Source organism: Macrobrachium nipponense, chromosome 22 (genome assembly GCF_015104395.2).
Source record: "Macrobrachium nipponense isolate FS-2020 chromosome 22, ASM1510439v2, whole genome shotgun sequence".
Lineage (NCBI taxonomy): Eukaryota > Metazoa > Arthropoda > Malacostraca > Decapoda > Palaemonidae > Macrobrachium > Macrobrachium nipponense.
The window spans coordinates 61,629,103-61,649,991 of NC_087213.1; the positions used below are offsets into that span (position 1 = coordinate 61,629,103).

The following is a 20,889-nucleotide window of genomic DNA, read 5'->3' on the forward strand; positions in this document are numbered from 1 at the left end:
ATTTAGATGCGTATTAGATGTCTGTGCCATCTGTACCTTTACTTAATCTGATGTTAAAATAACTTTCTTTAAAAGCAGAAAACTTACAGCCATGTCAAAATGGGAAGTGAAGGAACCATGATTAACGATGACTATTTCAATGTAGCACACGTGGCAGTCAAAGGGAAAGTAGTCCAGTTCAAAATCACAGAGGTAACTGACTAGGAAGTCATCATCCTTCTCTAGTTCAACATCTTTGCCCCCATTGTATTCATAGACTGGAAGATCAAGGTGTTAATGTGTTTCTCTCTCATGATGCATAGGAGCAATAGAGAATTGTTTATATGCAGAACAAACCTTCGGTCTTAACAATAGGATAACTTCCGAGCGCCAACTGGTAACCGGTTAACACAATCAAAGATTGTATAGCAAGGAATCTGTGAGATAAGTCTCATTCGAACACCATTCGAGCCCTTGTGTCGATCATCAGACAGAGATTTGATGCTGAAGACAGTTTTCCCGTAGCCTTGACTTCTTCAAAAAGAGTGGGGGAGCTTCATGGCCTAAGTTATGATGTGAAACATACCAGGGGGTTGGGAGTCTGTGACCTTAGAGTTTGTCCCAGAATTCGTGGCCAAGACCCAGAATCCCTCAGTGCATGACAACAGATTTGCCTCTTTTTTTTCTTTCTTTTTTTCCCATCTTTGAATGACTTTGTAGACAATGACTCACCATCTAAGACCTAGGTATCGTAGACTTTTTGTTAGCACTGGTCGGTCCAGAAAAGAAGTTTCCAAGAACTCTATTTCATTCTGGATACGTGAGGCAATCAAGCAGGCTTACTTTTCTCTGGATGGTTCTGTCACTGAGTCTGTGCAGGCTAGAGCACATGACGTCAGAGGTATAAGTTCCTCTCTGGCATTTAAGAAAAACTTGGCTGTTCATAAAATTTTGAACGCTGGTACCTGGTTACGGCAATCCACGTTTACTTCATTTTACCTAAGAGATGTTGCCTACAGGTCTTTGGACACGTTTTCTTTGGGGCCTGTTGTGGCTGCCCAACAGATTGTGTAATTCACCCAGTGCCCTTCATATGGCAGTTTTGTATCTTACCTATGATGATTGTGTGGAAGAAAGAATGAGTGAGTTGGCTGGTCTCTTTTCTTTCTCTTTGTTCCTTTCTTCTTCCTACAGGCAGGTTAAGAAATAGAGACGTCATATGCTGGACTGGTCTGATACAAATGAGTGAGGTAGTCATATTGATAGTTGTTTTGCTTTATGTTTTTGAAATAATCAAATCCTCTATTCAGTAGCAAATACTCCCCTCTCTTTAGCAAGGGGGAGTGAGGAGTGGTAACAAACCAACCCCTTTGGCTAATATGGTTTGTTATATGAACAGTCAGAATTTTCTTTGGTTTCCTGGATGCAATGAATCTGCTCATATATCATTGTATTTCAACCCAGATGGCTGAGTTGTTAGATATCGGTTTATCTATCTTCTCACAGGCTTTAAACCTCCTTCTTAAGATATCGGTTTATCTATCTTCTCACGGGCTTTGAACCACCTTCTTTAGAACTCTTTCTTCTAGGAAGGGTGGTCAGTTTGGTTAACTCCCAGTCGGTTTAGGATACTTGTACCTCCCACCAAGTATAAGTCTATCCTATTGTTAAGACCGAAGGTTTGTTCTGCATATGAATAAATGACAAATTTTTAATCAATTTGTATTTTTCATAGCTAATAAACGTGAGGCCTTAACATATTACCGCCCACCTCAAGCCGCCCCTCTCTTTTATTATAACTCCTGGGTTGGGGAAAAGACTGAAGCGTCACTAGGTTCAGTGTGCGGTCTCTGGCCAACTATCTCCTCGTACGCACAGGAGTTGCAGATCTCACAGATTCGTTGCTTTTCAATCTCTGATTGTATTAACTGGTTACCAGCTGACACTTGGAAGTTATCCTATTGTTAGGACCTCAGGTTTGTTAGCTATGAAAAATACAAATTGATTAAAAATTTATCATGTTAATAAGCTAGAAAAAATTGACATGCAAAAACTCCTGGCTGTTATTTCTCTATTTGTGAGTTTAAGTACGTATTTAGTGAATACTGTATTTTTAGAAATAAGTGAAAACCTCATGAGATTACCTCGCCAGGTTACACAGCCAGTGACCAGATAAATTATTTAAGAGGTCAATTAATAAATGTAAAATAAAATAAATATACTATTTATATGATAAGGCTAAGCTCTTAAAGTTACAAGAGTATCTTAATTTTTGTGACCATTGTGAATACACTATTGTCTGTCCCATTGAGTTAGATTATTGTGATAAATTGATTATGCAAATAAAGTTGAAAAAGAAACTTTACCCTCATATCCGTTGTGGATGTCGAACTCGCCACTTCCCAGACGATGGATGAACACAGTGGATCTCAGATTCAGATTATTTCGATAGTTTTCATCATCTTTGAAAAGAGCATTAGGGAGCGAGTACTTCGGTAGCCAGATTCTGTCAGGGTTCCGAATGATGTTGTCCCTAGCTATGTCACTGAGGTGAGTGAATTTCAGTCTGCTGTCTTGCCATTTGGTGATTGTCTGTCAAACCAATAGCAAATGTTTCATAATTGCCATATATTATATTCAGCAGTAGATTTGAGTTATGTGAAGTAATTGGTGGCAATGATCATAACATCAGAGAAAGAGTCTTTGGTTCATATCAGTAAGTGTTAAGATAGCAAGCATTGGTGGTATTTTCTGAAAATGTTAGAAAAAAAGGTATTTCTTGCAAGTAAGCAAAAGCATATAAAATCGTATATTTAAAGTATACTGGAATATGGAATTAATCCCTCACTCACAGGGACTAAAAGACATCTATAATTGTTGAGATGAAAGGTACTTATAGCACCAGAATGAGTCCTCTCAGTTTCTGTGCTCTGAAACTAGTCTAGTCTTGACTGAATAAATACTGTACGTAATTAGTCATAGGGTGGTAGATGAATTACAAGTTCTTGTGAAAATAAGAACTCAAAGAGACAAGCTAATGTAGTTCCAAAGGCTAAATGAGGATATACTGTAAGTAAAGTAGATCTTTCAGGATCAAAGCATTACTAATCTGAGTGTCTAGACGTAAACATGCAAAGGTTATGTAGGAACACCTGAGGAAACCAAGGAAAAAGGAAGAAATGAAAACAAGAAATACTGTACAGGGTAAAATAGCCATGAAAAGTTACTAATTGAAAAAAGAAGTATTAAAGAATGAAAAGTGAGATGATTATATACAAGGAGGAAGCAGAGTGAATATTTTAATATCTTAAGGCTCAAGAACTCTTAAATGTTTCTTACCCGGAGCCAAATCTGCACAAGTCCTTCTTCAACACTGACTTCGTGGACCCGCACCATCTTGACAGAAATGACCAAGGGTGTGTTAGTCAGTGGAGGTCTATCTTTGTTATAAGATTCAGGAGGATCGTGGACATTGTCGCAGTGGGTTTCATCAGAGTCATCACCCTCTGCAGGACAGTCGTTCACCCCATTGCACCGCATGTCAAGATGGATGCAGCTTCCATTATCACATGTAAATTCATTCTGTCCAGAAAACTTAGATACAGTATTTGTAAAAAGAGGGATATATCAATGGTGTGCCAGCATATATCTAAACAGATCCATCTTTTAGGTCTAAATAGATGGGAGAATGTGATAAATTTTACCTCAGAGTTGACAGAAAGAAACATGAACAATCAGTTTGCTCTTGATGATAATAAATGGACAATCTACACATACAGAAGTTGAAAATACACTGATACATGACAACTTATATCTTTTCTCCAAATCATGCACATAGAAGGAGAGACTCTCGGATAAACTCTGCAGCAGGTATGAAAAACATTACACGAGATACCCCATACTTGAACAAAAGTGTGAAGAAACTCAAACACTTTACCTTATTGCAGGTAGAAAGAGTAATTGTTGAAGTAGTATTTGATTTCCTGTTCACCAGATTTACCATACGACCAAGATGAATGCGGTCCGCTTCATAAACTTCATCATATATCCGAATAGTGTGGAAATCTATCAGAACAGCATTGTCTCTAGAAATGAAGTAAATGGCTGATTCATCACTAACCAGTTGAAGGTAAATTACCTCCTTTAGGTTCCTCTGGCGAAGTTGGAATTTTTTGTCCCAGTCCAGCTGGAAAGTTGTTCACAGGTTAGCTTAATTATAGTTTTTGTTTTAGTGTATTCTGTCATTTTTTATATTTGTTTTTATAATTGTTTCTTTTTTGGAATGTACTACCTGCTTTTGCCAACTAAGGCCTAAACCACTGGTCATCTTTTTTTTTTAATAAAAATCTCTGTCAGACGCGTGTAAACCCTGATTTTAATGGAGAGTAGAAAGAATCAATGAAATGTGTTTGAGCTACCCTTTAAGAACATTAATGTAGCGCACCTGAAATAACTTCCATAAAATTATTTTTTGGGGAGATCTGTATTACAGTGTGTAGTTTCCTATGGTGGGATTCACAATGTAATGGCATGTTCTTTCATGTACTTTGCAGATTCTTCCTTTTCTAAACCTACACTCTTCATCCTATGTCAGTCTTTCTATCATCTGCCTAACTTTCTCAGAAAATCTTACCATGCATGTTCCCTAGTTTATTAACGAACATATATTGTAATTAATTCTTAAATGCTACATAATTGTGTATCTATATATATACGTATATATATATATATATATATATATATATATATATATATATATATATATAATACTTCACCGAAGAGCTGCTTTTTTTTTTTGTATAATTAAATTCCCTAAAAGTAATCAACTCGAAAAATCAAAGTGAAATTACTTTTATAAAAATTATTGTGTATGCATTAATTTATTTTTTTCTACCTCCAAAGTGAACTGACTGCTGTTACATACAAGCACACACATTATATATACATACATATATATATATATATATATTATATATATATATATATATATACATATATATATATATATATAATATATATATATATATATATATATTATATAATATATATATATATATATATTATATATATATATATATATATATATATATTATACATATATATATATATATAATAATAGTATTATATATGCATATATATATATATATTATATAATATAAATATTGTAATATATATTACATAATATCTATATATATAATATATAGATATAATATAGTTGCCTGTGTGTAATAGCTCTCCGTTCACTTTGGAGGTAGAAGAAATTCAGATTAATACATACACATTATTCTTATAAAAATAATTTTACTTTGATTTTCTCAGTTGACTAATTAATTCTAGGGACTTTTAAAATGAGATAAAATGGCTCTTCAGTGAACTATTTTTTGTGAGAATTGTTTTTAATGATAGCTATAGTGAAGGAAGTAAAGATTGAACACATTAAGTGATTGATTGATGTACAGAAAATGAGCGGAAGAATGAGGAGAGCAATGTGGTATATGATTGTTAAACATTTTATATAGTTAGTATTTATGATAAATCCCATTTACAGTATTTACCATGGCCTACTATTGAAGTGATTCTAATATTGCCTTACAGTTTACTAAGCAAGATAATATACTCGTATATACATGCTGTTTAAATATGACTTTTCATAACAATTCCGTATCAATCTCCTTACCTCACACATTACATAGAATGAGGTGCTACTACAGGAAACGTTTGCAGGAAGCCCATTCTTCATTACAACACACTGGCCTGGTGTCTCAGATTTTATCCATGGCATCCCGTTAGTTATTATCGATGTCTTGAGGGGAAAAATCAAATGAAGTCGTAAGAAAACTTTTAACATGAGAGATGTAGATAGTGAGGAGGGACTCAACAGAAATATGATTTAAGTATGTATGCCATGAAACTGACAATTTTGACATAATACATTTATACAAGACCAATAAGAACTTAATCGGTAAATACTTCATGTATGGAAACAAATGTGAATTTGATTGTATTCTTTAATATTCATTCTGAGTTCAAATTGGCAAAACAGAGTGTGATCCATTGTCCACTGAATAAGAAAAATGCACACTATCTTGGTGCAATTAGTAAACGTCAGTTTCAGATATATCCTTAGTATACTCGCACTTTCTCTGTAGCAAGGTACTATGTTACTTGCTTTGTTAATGTTTTTACTTTAATGGTTTAGTGTAACATTTACAGATTGCTGAAGGAATCCTTATATTGTTAGTTGTTTCTGAAACTGAAGTTTTGAGATCTTTCGTTAAGCTTTTAGTTTGTCTCTATAGGCAGTGGTCTCTGTACCAGACCCTCCATGAATAGCTAGAACCCGCTGATAGTTGAAACCCCTGTAAAAATGCTTAAACTCAAGAAAAACCCACTAAAAATGTTTACAGTGGTCCCCCGTATCCGCGGGGGATGCGTACCAGACCCCCCGTGAATAGTTAGAACCTGCGAATAGTTGGAACCCCTATAAAAATGCTTAAAACCTCCTATTTTGTTAGTTAAAACTCAAGAAAACCCCACTAAACATTTTTATACCTGGTTTTTTAGTAGTTTTATCACAAAAAGTGCATCTTATGATGAAATTGATAAAAAAAAAAAAAACCCAGGAATTTTTGGATATTTCTCATAGAAAAATACTGCGAATAGGCGAATTTTCTGCAAAAAGTGTGGGGAAATGTTCCCAAGAGAAATCAGCGAATGTCTGAGTCCGAGAATATGGAGGTTCCACTGTATACATATTTTCTAATAGTTTTATCACAAAAAGTGCATTTTATGATGAAATTGATAAAAAAACAAAAAACAGGAATTTTTTTATATTTCTCATAGGAAAAAGGCGCGAATTAGGCGAATTTGCTGCAAAAAAGTGTGGGGGAAATGTTCCCAAGAGAAATCAGCGAATGGTGAGTCCGCAAATATGGGTGTTCCACTGTATACATATTTTCTAATAGTTTTATCACAAAAAGTGCATTTTATGATGAAATTGATAAAAAAACAAAAAACAGGAATTTTTTTATATTTCTCATAGAAGAATACCACGAATAGGCTAATTTTCAACAAATAATGGGGGTATATGTTCCAGAGAGAAATCCACGAATATGCGAGTCCGCGAATCCAGAGTCTGCGAATATGGGGGTTCGCTGTATTTACTATGTATTTATGTATGTATTGCACATAGGTACCTTAAATTCTGCACCATATGCAATCCTCTTTTCTCAGGTCCAAAGAACATACTTACCATACCTGGCGTATACTCAGCCACATGAGCATCATACTTGGCACATACGTCACCGGCCTCTATGGAGGTGAATTTCTTCACCTGCTGCTGCAAGAAGTAGCTTTTGGGCAAGAGTGGCCCACAAATTTCATTCCTGACTCTTTTACCCATGCAAGCTAGTTTGGTTATTGGGCAGTCATCCCCTGAGTCGACGTAGTGCCTGTGAGGACGTCGGTTACATTCATTGCTGGATTTGCCTTCCTTGGCGTCACCATCTTTCTCCTCTGACGAGTCACCGTTCATGGCTAGCTCGCCACTCTGACCACCTGGAGGAGGAATAAAGATTGAACACCACTAGATGCTCAAAGATTAACGGATATCATGATTATGCAAATACATCATTGCATGGTCACATTTTACACACACACACACACACACACACACACACACACACACACACACACACATATATATATATATATATATATATATATATATATATATATATATATATATATACATAGGTAGATAGATAGATAGATAGATATCTGGTACTTGTAGACATCAAGGGAAAGGCACTCGATACAATTGAAGGTTTATTACTAATGCCGACATTTCACAACTACATTGTTGCATCTTAAAGACTGATATACAGCAAGTTGACTCTTAATAATTATTCATAAAACACTTATTATAACAACTAACTAAAAAACCTATAGTATTATCTCATTTAAAATGTTAACTCATTTAAAAAATATAAAAACACCAGGATACAAAAAAAAAAAGGATCAGATGACCTTTTGTGTGACTTTGACCTAACGTTGCTTTATTTACTTGAAGCTAATTTTCCTGAATCCTGTGCAGGATGCATTCGTAAAAATTCTCACACAGACACAACATAACACAAACACTTCAACTATCCCAGGATATGATGACCTTGACTTCCCATATGACCTCGCCTTCACACTGAATGATTGTAAGTGTAGCTCTTTATCTTGGACATAGTCAAGAATACCTTCTTATAAACTGTACACTGATACGATACATCTTGCGATCAATGTTTTATCTCTGCCAGGTCATGATGAAATCTACACTGATACATCTTGTAATCAAACTTTTATCTCTGCCAGGTCATTATGACCTTGACCTTTGACATGACATTACTTGGCATTGTTTGATTTGACATTTAGTAGTTGATTTAAACAGATCATTTCTGGCTAACCATGCCATTAATTCACATCCTTGACCCCACATTTATTGAGCAACACAAGTGGTACCTAAATGTATTAATACATTCTATATATCAAAACAAGGCCGATGATCATTAAACTTACAAAAATGGTAAAAAGAGACTTTCCTGTCACAGAAACACAACCACGACAAGACTTGAAAGTTTTAGGGACATATTTCTAATCCCCCCTTTTTTTTGCTTTGCTTATTGATTTTAACCAAACAGAAAGATATTCGATAAGTGCCTGAGTATAAATCATTGAGAGTTTAACTTCGGCAATTTTCGATAATGCCAAGCCAATTAACCCTTTCTTTGTCCGTAACGTCGCAGAAGATAATGGTTACAGCAGAATACTGTGCGATGAATAAGTAATTGCTCAATTGTTCCATCCAATGGGATTGCTTGCGTGTTTTGGGGGGAATTCGAGCGCCGTTATTATTTTGTACTTTATGAAACCCACGACTTGTCGTGGATAATATGTGTATGCTGTTGAAAAAGAAGTCTGTTTTACGTCAAGTGGTTATTATATAATTTGTTGCTTTTAGTGCCATTTCATTATTTCGTCATTGTGGAGGCGGTAATGGGCTGTAAATAATGTGCAATGAGAGTATCCGCATAGAAAGGCTTTGTTGGACTTGCATGCACTATCTGTTAATGGTATGTGTGCATATGTTCATTATATATATTATATATATATATATATATATATAGTATATATATATATATATATATATATACATATATACATATATATATATATATATATATATATATATATATATATATATATATATATGCAATATAAAGACACCGTATCGTACTATTAAGAAATCAATAGAAGTATACACAGTAATATCCTTGTTTATCCAGATAAAAAATTATTTATGGAAATATATACAAAAATTAAAGCTTTCGTCCATCCTTCTGAGGAGGGACGAAAGCTTTGATCTTTGTATATGTTTCCTAAATATTATTTTATCTGGATAAACAAGGCTATTTACTGTGGATCCTTCTATTGCTATATATATATATATATACAATATATATATATATATATTATATATATATATATATATATATATATATAATATGCCCACTTAAAAATACCTCTCTGCTATATTTATTTAATACATTCTGAATAAGTGATGAAAGTTAGTGTATAATTAGTAAACAGCCAAAAATTTTGCTTGCCAACTCGTCACCAACTTGTTGATCCTTCACATAATATTGCATCATATATCATTCGCGCATTTTCCTGTTTCGTTGGTTTTAGGATTCATTGGTTTTTTTTTTAAACTTGTGGAGCTTTGAAAACCCTTCTCTCCTAAGTCTCTCCCCCTCTCATTCTTCCAAAGGCTTTCGTATAATGCTCTTTTCACACAGTTATTTTTTTTCTCATTCCATGTACATGTCCAAACTATACTTCAAAATAGCCTGAACCATTATTTTTTCAACTCTTATATATCTTCCTGATTATGGTCTCATCTTCGTGTATCATATTTTCTACAATCATTTGTAACCTACTGTATTACTTTGAAGAAACGCCTATTTTCTTAACAAAACATTAGTTAACCAACGTCACTTCCATAAAGAATAGTTGGCAAAACTAACCTCAATCATTTCCTTCACTGCCGTGCGCAAGTCTAGTCCAGCTTTTATATATATATATATATATATATATATATATATCATATATATATATATATATGATATATATATATAAATATATATATATGTATAGTAATGGTGATGATAATATTCGAATACTTGCAGATTTTGCGTATTAATAACTATAATAGACTGAATTGAATTCTCGAACGTTTTGGATGATGAAAAATAAATTGCCATCATTACCTATGGAGCCCCTCAGATGTTCGCGGCAGTGAAAGTCTTGTCCCTTGATGATGCACTCTTCGTACTTCAGTTCTCCGTGGGTTTCTCTCCCTGATTTCAGCTCGTTGCAGGACACAAGGTCTGAAATCTGAGACGTTTGTGTTTTGGTTTAAGTCGGAATTAATCGGAGATTGTCACTCTGCGTTTTGAAAAGTGGGAGTAAAAATGTTACAGATGGTTAAAAAAAAAAAAAAAAGTATTCAACAACATACTGCAGTACCTGAAGGTCTCTTGGCGTATTAAAAGGAAGAATGAGAAGATTAAGATGTTGCTGGCTGACGTAATTTTCTTGAGAATAAAAGCAATTTAATGCTTAACAGATAGGTAATACCGTAACTACACAAGCTACAACGATGACGTAAGTTGGCCAGGCGTCCAACTTTACCAAATCAACCAGATAATCTACTAACATTTTATAAATCCTGTACTTGTGAAAATTGTCTGGGAGGATTTTTGGACAGAATTTTGGTCAGGAATTATCTAGTTATTATGCAGTTATTGCTTTAAATAGATCAATTATTAAATATCTGGACGTGAACGCAGAAAAGTGGATGTAGCAAGACATTATATAAATAAATAATTCGATAACATCAGGTCTGTATCTTTAACAAGGGCGGAGTATACATACAACCGGTACTTAACATTAATAAAGAAGTTGAAGAATCGATAACCGAATCACAGGATACAGGGAAGATTTTTAGAAATTCAGAACATAAGAAATTGGACATGGTACTTGAGGCAAGAATGTGAAAGGTTTAGACTTTCTTCCCAACAAAGGAAAGGTCTCTCAGTTGGAAGAATTCAAATGGAGAAAAGTTACTGGGAAACCTCGGAAAGAATGTCACCAATTAGGTTTAGTGGCAGCTGAATCCCAGACAGTAAAAATGCTTGCAAGGAGAAAAGTGAAAATGAGAACAACTTAAAAGACGTGATGTTTTGAGTGACATTCACGAACCTCTTCGTTAGTTAAGGACCTGAAGTAAACTTGGGCTTGGGTCGTCAGTCCACTGAATGGCTCGGCATACGACGTGGAGTTCGTTGGAGACTTGCCAATGCGGAGCGTGAAGTGGTCCTGGAAGGTAGAATATGTATCAGTTTCACAAAACTAAAGATTGTTCTTGCTTCATTTGTGCTCTCAACCTACTACGATCATGACATTGTTTCCCCTGATGCATTTCAACCATCATTAATCAACCAGTGCGTCTATGTAAAAACGATTTAAGATTGGTTGTTGAATATCCAGCCAGAGGAGCCAAAATGAGATCATAAGACTGGTAATTTCCTCCACACAAAATAGAGGGCATAATTTTTAACTCTTCTGGCCATTAATCAAGATTGTTTACAGCGTCCCCTAGGACCCTGGCTGAACCTTCGTTTTATCCTTTTACTTAACCTCCCTTCCCCCTTCTTTCTTTCACCTTGCTGTCCAACCAACCCAATTCCCTCTTTTCACTGTCTTAAGTGCTGATTGGCTGAAATTGCCTGAGTGCTTGAGCTTAAAGCCAAGTTTGCATAATTTAATCAGATGACTGTCAGTGAACTTTGCCCAATTTATCCTGTGAGAGTTTTCACTTAAATGAATAAATATTGCATTGGATGATTGCCTGATTTTGACAGAATACTTATGCTGTTTAATTCGTACTTGTTAATCCTTACTGAATTGACCGATATAAAAAGAAGAGCAGTCAAACAGTTTTCATGTTGTATCAGTCAATCCAGTAAGGATTTAGAAGTTTTAATTAAACAGCATATATAAGTATTCCGTCAAATCGGGGCAAACATCTAATGCAATATTCATTCATTTAAGTGAAAACTCTCTCGTGATGAATTGAACTGAAAGTTCAGTGATTGCCTGATCGAAAGATTTCTCTTCATGATGCAGAACCTACTGTTGTACAGCTTACTTCCAGCTGTCATTTTAACCTTAGCCCTGGCATGTATTATTTGGATCCATGTATTAGTAAAATGGTCAAGAATGACCTTAAAGATAAAAATCACTCAAGAATGACCTTAAAGATAAAATCACTGATTTAACTACTAATTAATTACTTTATATATATTTTGATGTATTTGTATGTTTAATATATATTTTTCTTGTTGTCCTCCGTCCCAGGAGGGGGATGGGGTGGGTAGACATGACGGGCCACACAGGGTACCACGTATCACCAACGCTTTATTATTATATATATTATATTATGTTATATTATATTATATATGTATATAATATATATATATATCATATAGTATATATATATATATATATATATATATATATATATATATATTGTTTTATATAAATAAAGGTTTTTGCCACGAAGGAAAAAATGAAAAAGCGAAATAGCCAAGTACTTTCGGTCCTGGTTCGGACCCTTTACTGAGGCAAACTGATTTTACAAAGAACAACTAGTCAAAAGAAGGCTTAATATACAAACTGACACTACCAGATTAGCCATAAGGGCGATTTTCACTCTACAGAAAGGAGGAGCCGCCAGAGGCTAGCCACACCTTGAAGGATACCCGCAGTAAACAAGTGATTCTTCCAGAAAACAGTACATTTGAAAAAAAACACGGGAGCATATGCAATTTAATATCATGAATTTTTACAAACAAATTTTCCCAACAAAAATTATTATTAATGAAAAGACGAAAGAAAATATAAATATATATATATATATATATATATACTATATATATATATATATATATATATATATATATATATATATATATATATATATATATATATATATATATCGAGCAAGAGAAAGAGGGAGAGAGAATATCGAACCAGAGACAGAGAAGACAGAGAGACAGAGAGACAGAGAGAGAGACAGAGACAGAGACAGAGACAGAGACAGAGACAGAGACAGAGAGAGAGAGAAAGAAATAATAACTATATACATGGGGTGGGACTAATTTATTAGTGTTCATTTATTTTGAGGTCCTTCATAAACATCTTACAAATATAGGGTCCAAATGGTACATTCCCAGACTAAGATTTAGGTTGTTTTTATTAGTGATTTGTATAATTGCCGATTCCAGTAAATTTCTTGAAACATAATCATTAGATCTAGCAATTACCGAGGTATCACCCCAATTAATACAATGAGATTTTTCACTCAGATGGATAAACAGTGCATTTGGAAGTCTGGCTGTTCTAACTGAATACATATGTTGCTTTATACGTACACATAAATTTTTAACTTGACTGACCAACGTAAAACGAAGGGCAATCCTTACAAGGAATTTTGTAAATGATGTTATTTGTTACGGACTATTCTTAAATAGCATATCTTTAATGGTATTGTTATAAGAGAACACTACATTGATATTAAAACGATTAAATATGATTTATGGTTTCAAATCCACGAAAATAAGGTAAGCTAGTACATTTTTAGGCATTTCTTTTTCATTAATAGCAACATTATAAAACTTTTTGTGAGCTTTTGATAACATAAATCAATTAAATGAGGTGGGTAGCAGAGATCGTTTCATATCTTTTTTATGTATTCTATTTCTTGGTCCAGATATTGTGGACTCGTGATACGCAAAGCTCGTAGGAACATAGAAGAAAAAATTGAAATTTTAATATTAAGATGGTGGCCAGAATAAAAATGTACATATGTTAAATTATTTGTGTATTTTCTAAAAATACTGAATTTGCATTGGAAATATTCTCTATGTATTAATACATCTAGGAAAGGGATGACATTGTTATTTTCAATTTCAACAGTGAATTTTATGGATGGCATAAATTATTCAATTTAGACAGTAAATCATTTACATCGATACCACCAGGTAAAGACTACTAAGATATCATCGACATATCGGTACCATTTTAAGGGGATAAGTGTGATATTCGGGAGGTGTTGTCTCTCAAAAAATTCCATATATAAGTTTGAAAGGAGAGGTGATAAAGGGTTACCCATGGCCATACCAAATATTTGTTGGTAATATTCTCCATTAAAAATAAATCTGCAATCACAAATACATAACTTAATTAAGGAAATTATGTGACAAGCGGACATAGGCAATTCATCCAGTACAAGTTCATTACTTAAATATTCTAGCACAGAGTCAATAGGGACTTTTGTAAACAAAGAACATACATCAAAAACTGGCAAAAAATATCGCTAGGGTTTAGTACAATGTTATTTAATTTTTCCACAAGATCAAGAGAATTCCGGATGTGTGAATTAGATACAGTTCCTAGTAGCGGGGATAACAGTTTAGTAAGATATTTAGATAGTTTATAAGCAATTGATCCTACAGTACTAATAATTGGGCGCATAGGTTTGTTTTCCTTATGAGTTTTGACTAGGCCATATAAATAAGGTAATGAGCGACACTTTACAGTTAACTTACACAAAAGTTCTTTTTTATCTTTAAGAATTTGTTTGATATTGATATTAAAGTTTTTATTACTTGGTCCAACGGAATTTTTGCGAGTTTTTTGTAAGTTATTTCATCCTCTAGTAAAGTATGCATGCGTGATATGTAGTCAATTTTGTCAAGAACAATAAATATTGGATTTATCAGCCTTGGTAATGTGTAAGCTATTATCATTCTTCAATTCTTTTAAACTTTTTCTGTAGCGAGCGGGAAAGTTATTTTCATGATAGCCATGTGTAACACTACATGTCATGCCTTTGATAATGTCTAAATGAATTTTGTGGTAGGTCACAGTATTTTTCAAACTTATATAGAGATGTCGCTATTGATAAAAATACTGTGACCTACCACAAAATCATTTAGACATTATCAAAGGCATGACATATAGTGCTACGCATGCCTACCATGAAAATAACTTCCCCGCTCGCTACAGCTTTTAAAAAGAAAAGAATTGAAGGATGATAATAGCTTACACATTACCAAGGCTGATAAATCCAATAGTTTAGTGGTTCTTGACAAAATTGACTACATATCACGCATGCATACTTTACTAGAGGATGAAATAATTTACAAAAACTCGCAAAAATTCCGTTGGACCAAGTAATAAAAAAACTTTAATATCAATATCAAACAAATTCTTAAAGATAAAAAAGAACTTTTGTGTAAGTTAACTGTAAAGTGTCCCTCATTACCTTATTTATATGGCCTAGTCAAAACTCATAAGGAAAACAAACCTATGCGCCCAATTATTAGTACTGTAGGATCAATTGCTTATAAACTATCTAAATATCTTACTCAAACTGTTTATCCCCGCTACTAGGAACTGTATCTAATTCACACATCCGGAATTCTCTTGATCTTGTGGAAAAATTAAATAACATTGTACTAAACCCTAGCGATATTTTTGCCAGTTTTGATGTATGTTCTTTGTTTACAAAGTCCCTATTGACTCTGTGCTAGAATATTTAAGTAATGAACTTGTACTGCATGAATTGCCTATGTCCGCTAGTCACATAATTTCCTAAATTTAATTAAGTTATGTATTTGTGATTGCAGATTTATTTTTAATGGAGAATATTACCAACAAATATTTGGTATGGCCATGGGTAACCCTTATCACCTCTCCTTTCAAACATTATATATGGAATTTTTTGAGAGACAACACCTCCCGAATATCACACTTATCCCCTTAAAATGGTACCGATATGTCGATGATATCTTAGTAGTCTTACCTGGTGGTATCGATGTAAATGATTTACTGTCTAAATTGAATAATTTAGTGCCATCCATAAAATTCACTGTTGAAATTGAAAATAACAATGTCATCCCTTTCCTAGATGTATTAATACATAGAGAATCTTTCAAATGCAAATTCAGTATTTATAGAAAACCCACAAATAATTTAACATATGTACATTTTTATTCTGGCCACCATCTTAATATTAAAATCTCAATTTTTTCTTCTATGTTCCTAACGAGCTTTGCGTATCACGAGTCCACAATATCTGGACCAAGAAATAGAATACATAAAAAGATATGAAACGATCTCTGCTACCCACCTCATTTAATTGATTTATGTTATCAAAAAGCTTACAAAAAGTTTTATAATGTTGCTATTAATGAAAAAGAAATGCCTAAAAATGTGCTTAGCTTACCTTATTTTGTCGGGATTTGAAACCATAAAATCAATATTTAAATCGTTTAATGTTAATGTAGTGTTCTCTTATAACAATACCATTAAAGATATGCTAATTAAGAATAGTCCCATAACAAATAACATCATTTACAAAATTCCTTGTAAGGATTGCCCTTCGTTTTACGTTGGTCAGTCAAGTAAAAATTTATGTGTACGTATAAAGCAACAATATGTATTCAGTTAGAACAGCAGACTTCAAATGCACTGTTTATCCATCTGAGTGAAAAATCTCATTGTATTAATTGGGGTGATACCTCGGTAATTGCTAGATCTAATGATTATGTTTCAAGAAATTTGCTGGAATCGGCAATTATACAAATCACTAATAAAAACAACCTAAATCTTAGTCTGGGAATGTACCATTTGGACCCATATATTGTAAGATGTTTATGAAGGACCTCAAAATCATGAACAACTAATAAATTAGTCCCACTTGTATATAGTTATTATTTCTCTCTCTCTCTCTCTCTCTCTCTCTCTCTCTCTCTCTCTCTCTCTCTCTCTCTCTCTCTCTCTCACTCTTCGATATTCTCTCTCCCTCTTTCTCTTGCTCGATATATATATATATTTATATTTTCTTTCGTCTTTGTTTTCATTAATAATAATATTTGTTGGGAAAATTTGTGTAAAAAATTCATGATATTAAATTGTATATGCTCCCGTGTTTTTTTTTTCAAAATGTACTGTTTTCTGGAAGAATCACTTGTTTACTGCGGGTATCCTTCAAGGTGTGGCTAGCCTCTGGCGGCTCCTCCTTTCTGTAGAGTGAAAATCGCCCTTATGGCTAATCTGGAAGTGTCAGTTTGTATATTAAGCCATTCTTTTGACTATGTTTGTTCTTTGTAAAACATCAGTTTGCCTCAGTAAAGGGTCCAAACAGGACCGAAAGTACTTGGCTATCTCGCTTTTTCATTTTTTTCCTTCGTGGCAAAAAAACTTTATTTATACATAGCATCACGTTTTACATACTTCGTGATCTAGTTATTCATAGTTTTATATATATAATATATATATATATATATAATATATATATATATACATATATATAGTTATATATATATATATATATATATACTATCTATATATATATATATATATATATATATATATATATATATATATATATGACTTCATTTTACTATTTCCTTACACTTAAATATATGAGTTCGTGTCCAACATCAGGAATTAGGGTTTCTTCATGTGGTCTTCATTTGAGTTCATGGCTTTCAAGTGACAAATTTTTTTAAGAAATTGCCAAAAGTTATTGGGGCTATAATTTCAAAATGTGTGTTCGTGTGCATGCGTATTCACACATCACTTACCTCATCTTGAAAATATTTCTGAATCGACACAATTTTCGTCGTTCTTACGCCATCGACGTAGATGGCTGTACGAGTCCCGAGCGTGACGCAAAGGTGGGTCCACCGCCAAAATCTCAGTGTTTCATTACTGTCGACAATATCGTCATCCCCTATGCGGAGTAAGAACTGGTTGTTTTCCACTGGAACGAAAATTAATTCCTTGTTAGTCCTGAGAGCTAGAAAGTTTCATAATCATTCAGTTTTGAATTTAGGCGTAATAGAGGAAGGATGGCGCTCTTATTAAGGAATTGGGAAAAATATAAGCTACTTTAAGACAAACAGTCTGCGAATTCATTCAAGAATTTTAAGGAATGCCATATGGAAATGGTTCCATGATGGTCTGCAGAGGGATTAGCATATTTTACTTGTTTTACTTGTGAATCAGAAAAGAAAAAAAAAAACTGAGTTTTCAAGAGGCAGTAAGAGTCAGCAGCATACGGATTGCTGTGTAAACTGACTGAACACCGAGAGTTGGCAAGTGGGGCTTCTGCAGAAGAAATAGAGATTTACCACAGCAGAAATTCAAATCAGAAAAATGATGGGTGCTCTGTTATTAATTTCCCTTTACTTCTTTGGGACAGGCGTTAATTCAATAGGACGCAAGTTTTGCACATTCTGAATCTTTCTTGATGGAAATCTTCGTTTCTATAAAACGTTAAAGGAGCAGCAGTTGGAGGGAATATCTGAGGTGAATTTGAAAGTAGCAACAGTTGCAGCGCCATCAGCTTGGAAGGAATATTTGATGAGCGATTGAAAGAAGCAGCAGTGGAAAGGACTATTTGATGAGTTTGGAAGCAACAATTGCAGCACCATCGTCTTGGAAGGAGTGTGTGGCTAGTTTGAAAGAAGCAACAGCTACAGTATCATCAGATTGGAAGAAATATTTGCTTAATTTGAGAGAAGCAACATTTACAGTACCATCGGGTTAGAAAGAATATTTGATGAAAGTTTGAGAGAAGCAACATTTGCAGTATTATCACAGTACTACCATCTTGGAAGGACTAGCTGAGGAGAGTTTAAACGGAAACGAAGATTTAGGAAAGAAACCCAGCTGATGAACTCACCCAGCAGGTAAACCGTCGGGTCGGTCTCCAGAAAGAGGGCCGTGTCTCTGTCCACGTACTGAAGCATGAAGAAGAGGCAAAATGTGACTGTGTTTATGTCCTCCACCAGCTCGAAATCTTCGGTGACCCATGAATACCCATGCTTCAGCATCATCATGGAGTTGATGCCATAAACAGTAACTTCACGAGTCTCTGAAGAAGAATTTTTATGGCTCTTTTGTATATTCTATTCAAGATGATTTAGAAATAATACTAAAGACATCTCGTTTGTATTATTGGGAAGCTTAGTGTTACAGCTTGGGTTTTTTTTTAACCGTGGATAGTGATTCCATAAATGTTAGTTACATAATATATGTATTTCGATTCTCGGGCATTCCATTAAGGTGTGCGAGATGTTTATTTCTGGTGATAGAAGTTCACTCACGACGTGGTTCGGAAGTCACATAAACCCGTTCGTCCCGTTGCTGAATAAACACTGGTTTCATGCAACGTCAAAACACCAAACAAACAAACATAAAATAAACATAATAAATGTATTAAACCTGTAAAGATTAAGAACTGATAACCAGATGGAATACGAGAATAATTGTGTAGACAGGAACTTACCAAGATTAGAACTGAAACCGCTCGTCAGGATAAGTGACCTGGATAGCAGGATTAGGCTGATAAGTGAGGTGCATTTTAAGCTCCACATTTCCGCGCCTGCATTAGCAACTTGGGGCAACAGCAGCCGTTTTTCGGTGGCTATTTTCGGTACAGTGCTGCCGACAAGGCCTCCTGAGAGAAGAGAAGGAATGAGCTTTAAGCTTAAATCAGGTCTAAGGGCCTCTCCACACTATAGCGGGCATTTCCAGCTGTTTATATTTTCTCTCGCTTCCGGAGCAGTGTTACCAGACAATCTCATCGGTCTGGCTCCATACTCTGCCATGGCAGTACAGTGAAACAGGTTATGGGAACAGTGTGGACAGGGCCTAAGGAGAGGGAATTTGTTTCTCTAGCATTTCAGTCTCCTGCTCTGGAATGTGATGTTAAACCGGCTGTTTTCTTTCCTCATATTCTCGCATGCACCCATTATATTCTAGAACATACCACGTTACAGTATTAATCATGCTTACGCATGTAGAAATGTCACTTTTGAAATGAGTCTCTCTCTCTCTCTCTCCAGACAGTCATCTTACCAATGTTTCTGTCCTAGTTCCTATAAAAAGAATAACATTCGGGGGATAAATACTTAATTATATCTAATTATGAGCGAAAGAATTACTAGCTGAAAGCTCTGTGGCCGAAGGCCAATGACTGAGTCTAGCCTGACGTCAAGTTAAACTTTCATTATTATTAATTAATGATAAAATAGGGTGGTAGGAGCCTATACTGCAATTATATCTTCTGTTTTTGCTTTGATGTTACCTTCGTCCACCTGATTAAATTTCTAGATTTAACGTTCTTAATTGATGTTATATTGGCTATTATATAACAATATACTATGTAAAAGATTGAAAATCTTTAGGCATCCAAATATACGTTGTTGTATCATCTAGTTGATTAACATTAACTTTTCAGAATGTAAAGAACAGTTGATAGGTACACATCATTTTTCATGGCATAATCGTCTGAAAAAACGTAACTGGTTTAATTAAGCTCACTAGTCTTGTCGTAATAAGTTACCTGTTAAATCCAGTTAAGGCTAGAAATTAATTAAATGCGTCGATACTCTATTCGTCTTAATTTCCAAAGAAATGTTAACGGTCATTCCGTTAAAAAAACAATACGGAGCCTGCACCCGTGTGTGAAAGATCTGTCATCTTGATTTTCACTTTATTTAGTGTTTTTACATCTAAAATTGCGATAAGTCTCTCTTATTAGTTGGAACCTTACATTTTAATAGGTCAGGAAATAACTGAAATATATTAATTCAGATATTCTTCGTTTAATATTAATCTGACATGGTAGAAAATGTAGCAAGGAATATGATTATATATATATATATATATATATATATATATATATATATATATATATATATATATACACATAGAATAATA

General features: G+C 34.1%; 2 protein-coding genes across 2 annotated transcripts; both read right to left on the reverse strand.

Annotated features, from left to right (window-relative positions):
* Positions 1 to 42: 42 nt before the first annotated feature.
* Positions 43 to 3,913, reverse strand: LOC135198288 (uncharacterized). The gene is made up of 3 exons (XM_064225859.1): positions 3,319 to 3,913; positions 2,346 to 2,571; positions 43 to 257 (listed from the first exon to the last, which is right to left on the reverse strand). The coding sequence occupies exons 1-3, from the start codon at positions 3,517 to 3,519 to the stop codon at positions 43 to 45; spliced, it is 642 nt and encodes a 213-aa protein (XP_064081929.1). The 5' UTR covers positions 3,520 to 3,913.
* On the reverse strand, positions 3,806 to 19,966 carry LOC135198289 (uncharacterized). The gene is made up of 9 exons (XM_064225860.1): positions 19,963 to 19,966; positions 19,454 to 19,624; positions 18,848 to 19,039; positions 17,745 to 17,923; positions 11,290 to 11,406; positions 10,296 to 10,422; positions 7,232 to 7,536; positions 5,657 to 5,782; positions 3,806 to 4,165 (listed from the first exon to the last, which is right to left on the reverse strand). The coding sequence occupies exons 1-9, from the start codon at positions 19,964 to 19,966 to the stop codon at positions 3,806 to 3,808; spliced, it is 1,581 nt and encodes a 526-aa protein (XP_064081930.1).
* Between the last annotated feature and the right edge of the window lie 923 nt (positions 19,967 to 20,889).

Excerpts from the sequence above, each read along its gene's own strand:
- LOC135198288 (XM_064225859.1), bottom strand. The coding sequence starts at position 3,519 with ATGCGGTGCAATGGGGTGAACGACTGTCCTGCAGAGGGTGATGACTCT. Across the intron at positions 2,572-3,318 it reads TTGTGCAGATTTGGCTCCGG|ACAATCACCAAATGGCAAGA; the intron begins GTAAGAAACATT and ends TTGGTTTGACAG. Across the intron at positions 258-2,345 it reads CATCCACAACGGATATGAGG|TCTATGAATACAATGGGGGC; the intron begins GTAAAGTTTCTT and ends TTGATCTTCCAG.
- LOC135198289 (XM_064225860.1), bottom strand. Across the intron at positions 7,537-10,295 it reads ACATCTGAGGGGCTCCATAG|GTGGTCAGAGTGGCGAGCTA; the intron begins GTAATGATGGCA and ends TTCCTCCTCCAG. Across the intron at positions 5,783-7,231 it reads CTGAGTATACGCCAGGTATG|ACATCGATAATAACTAACGG; the intron begins GTAAGTATGTTC and ends TTTCCCCTCAAG.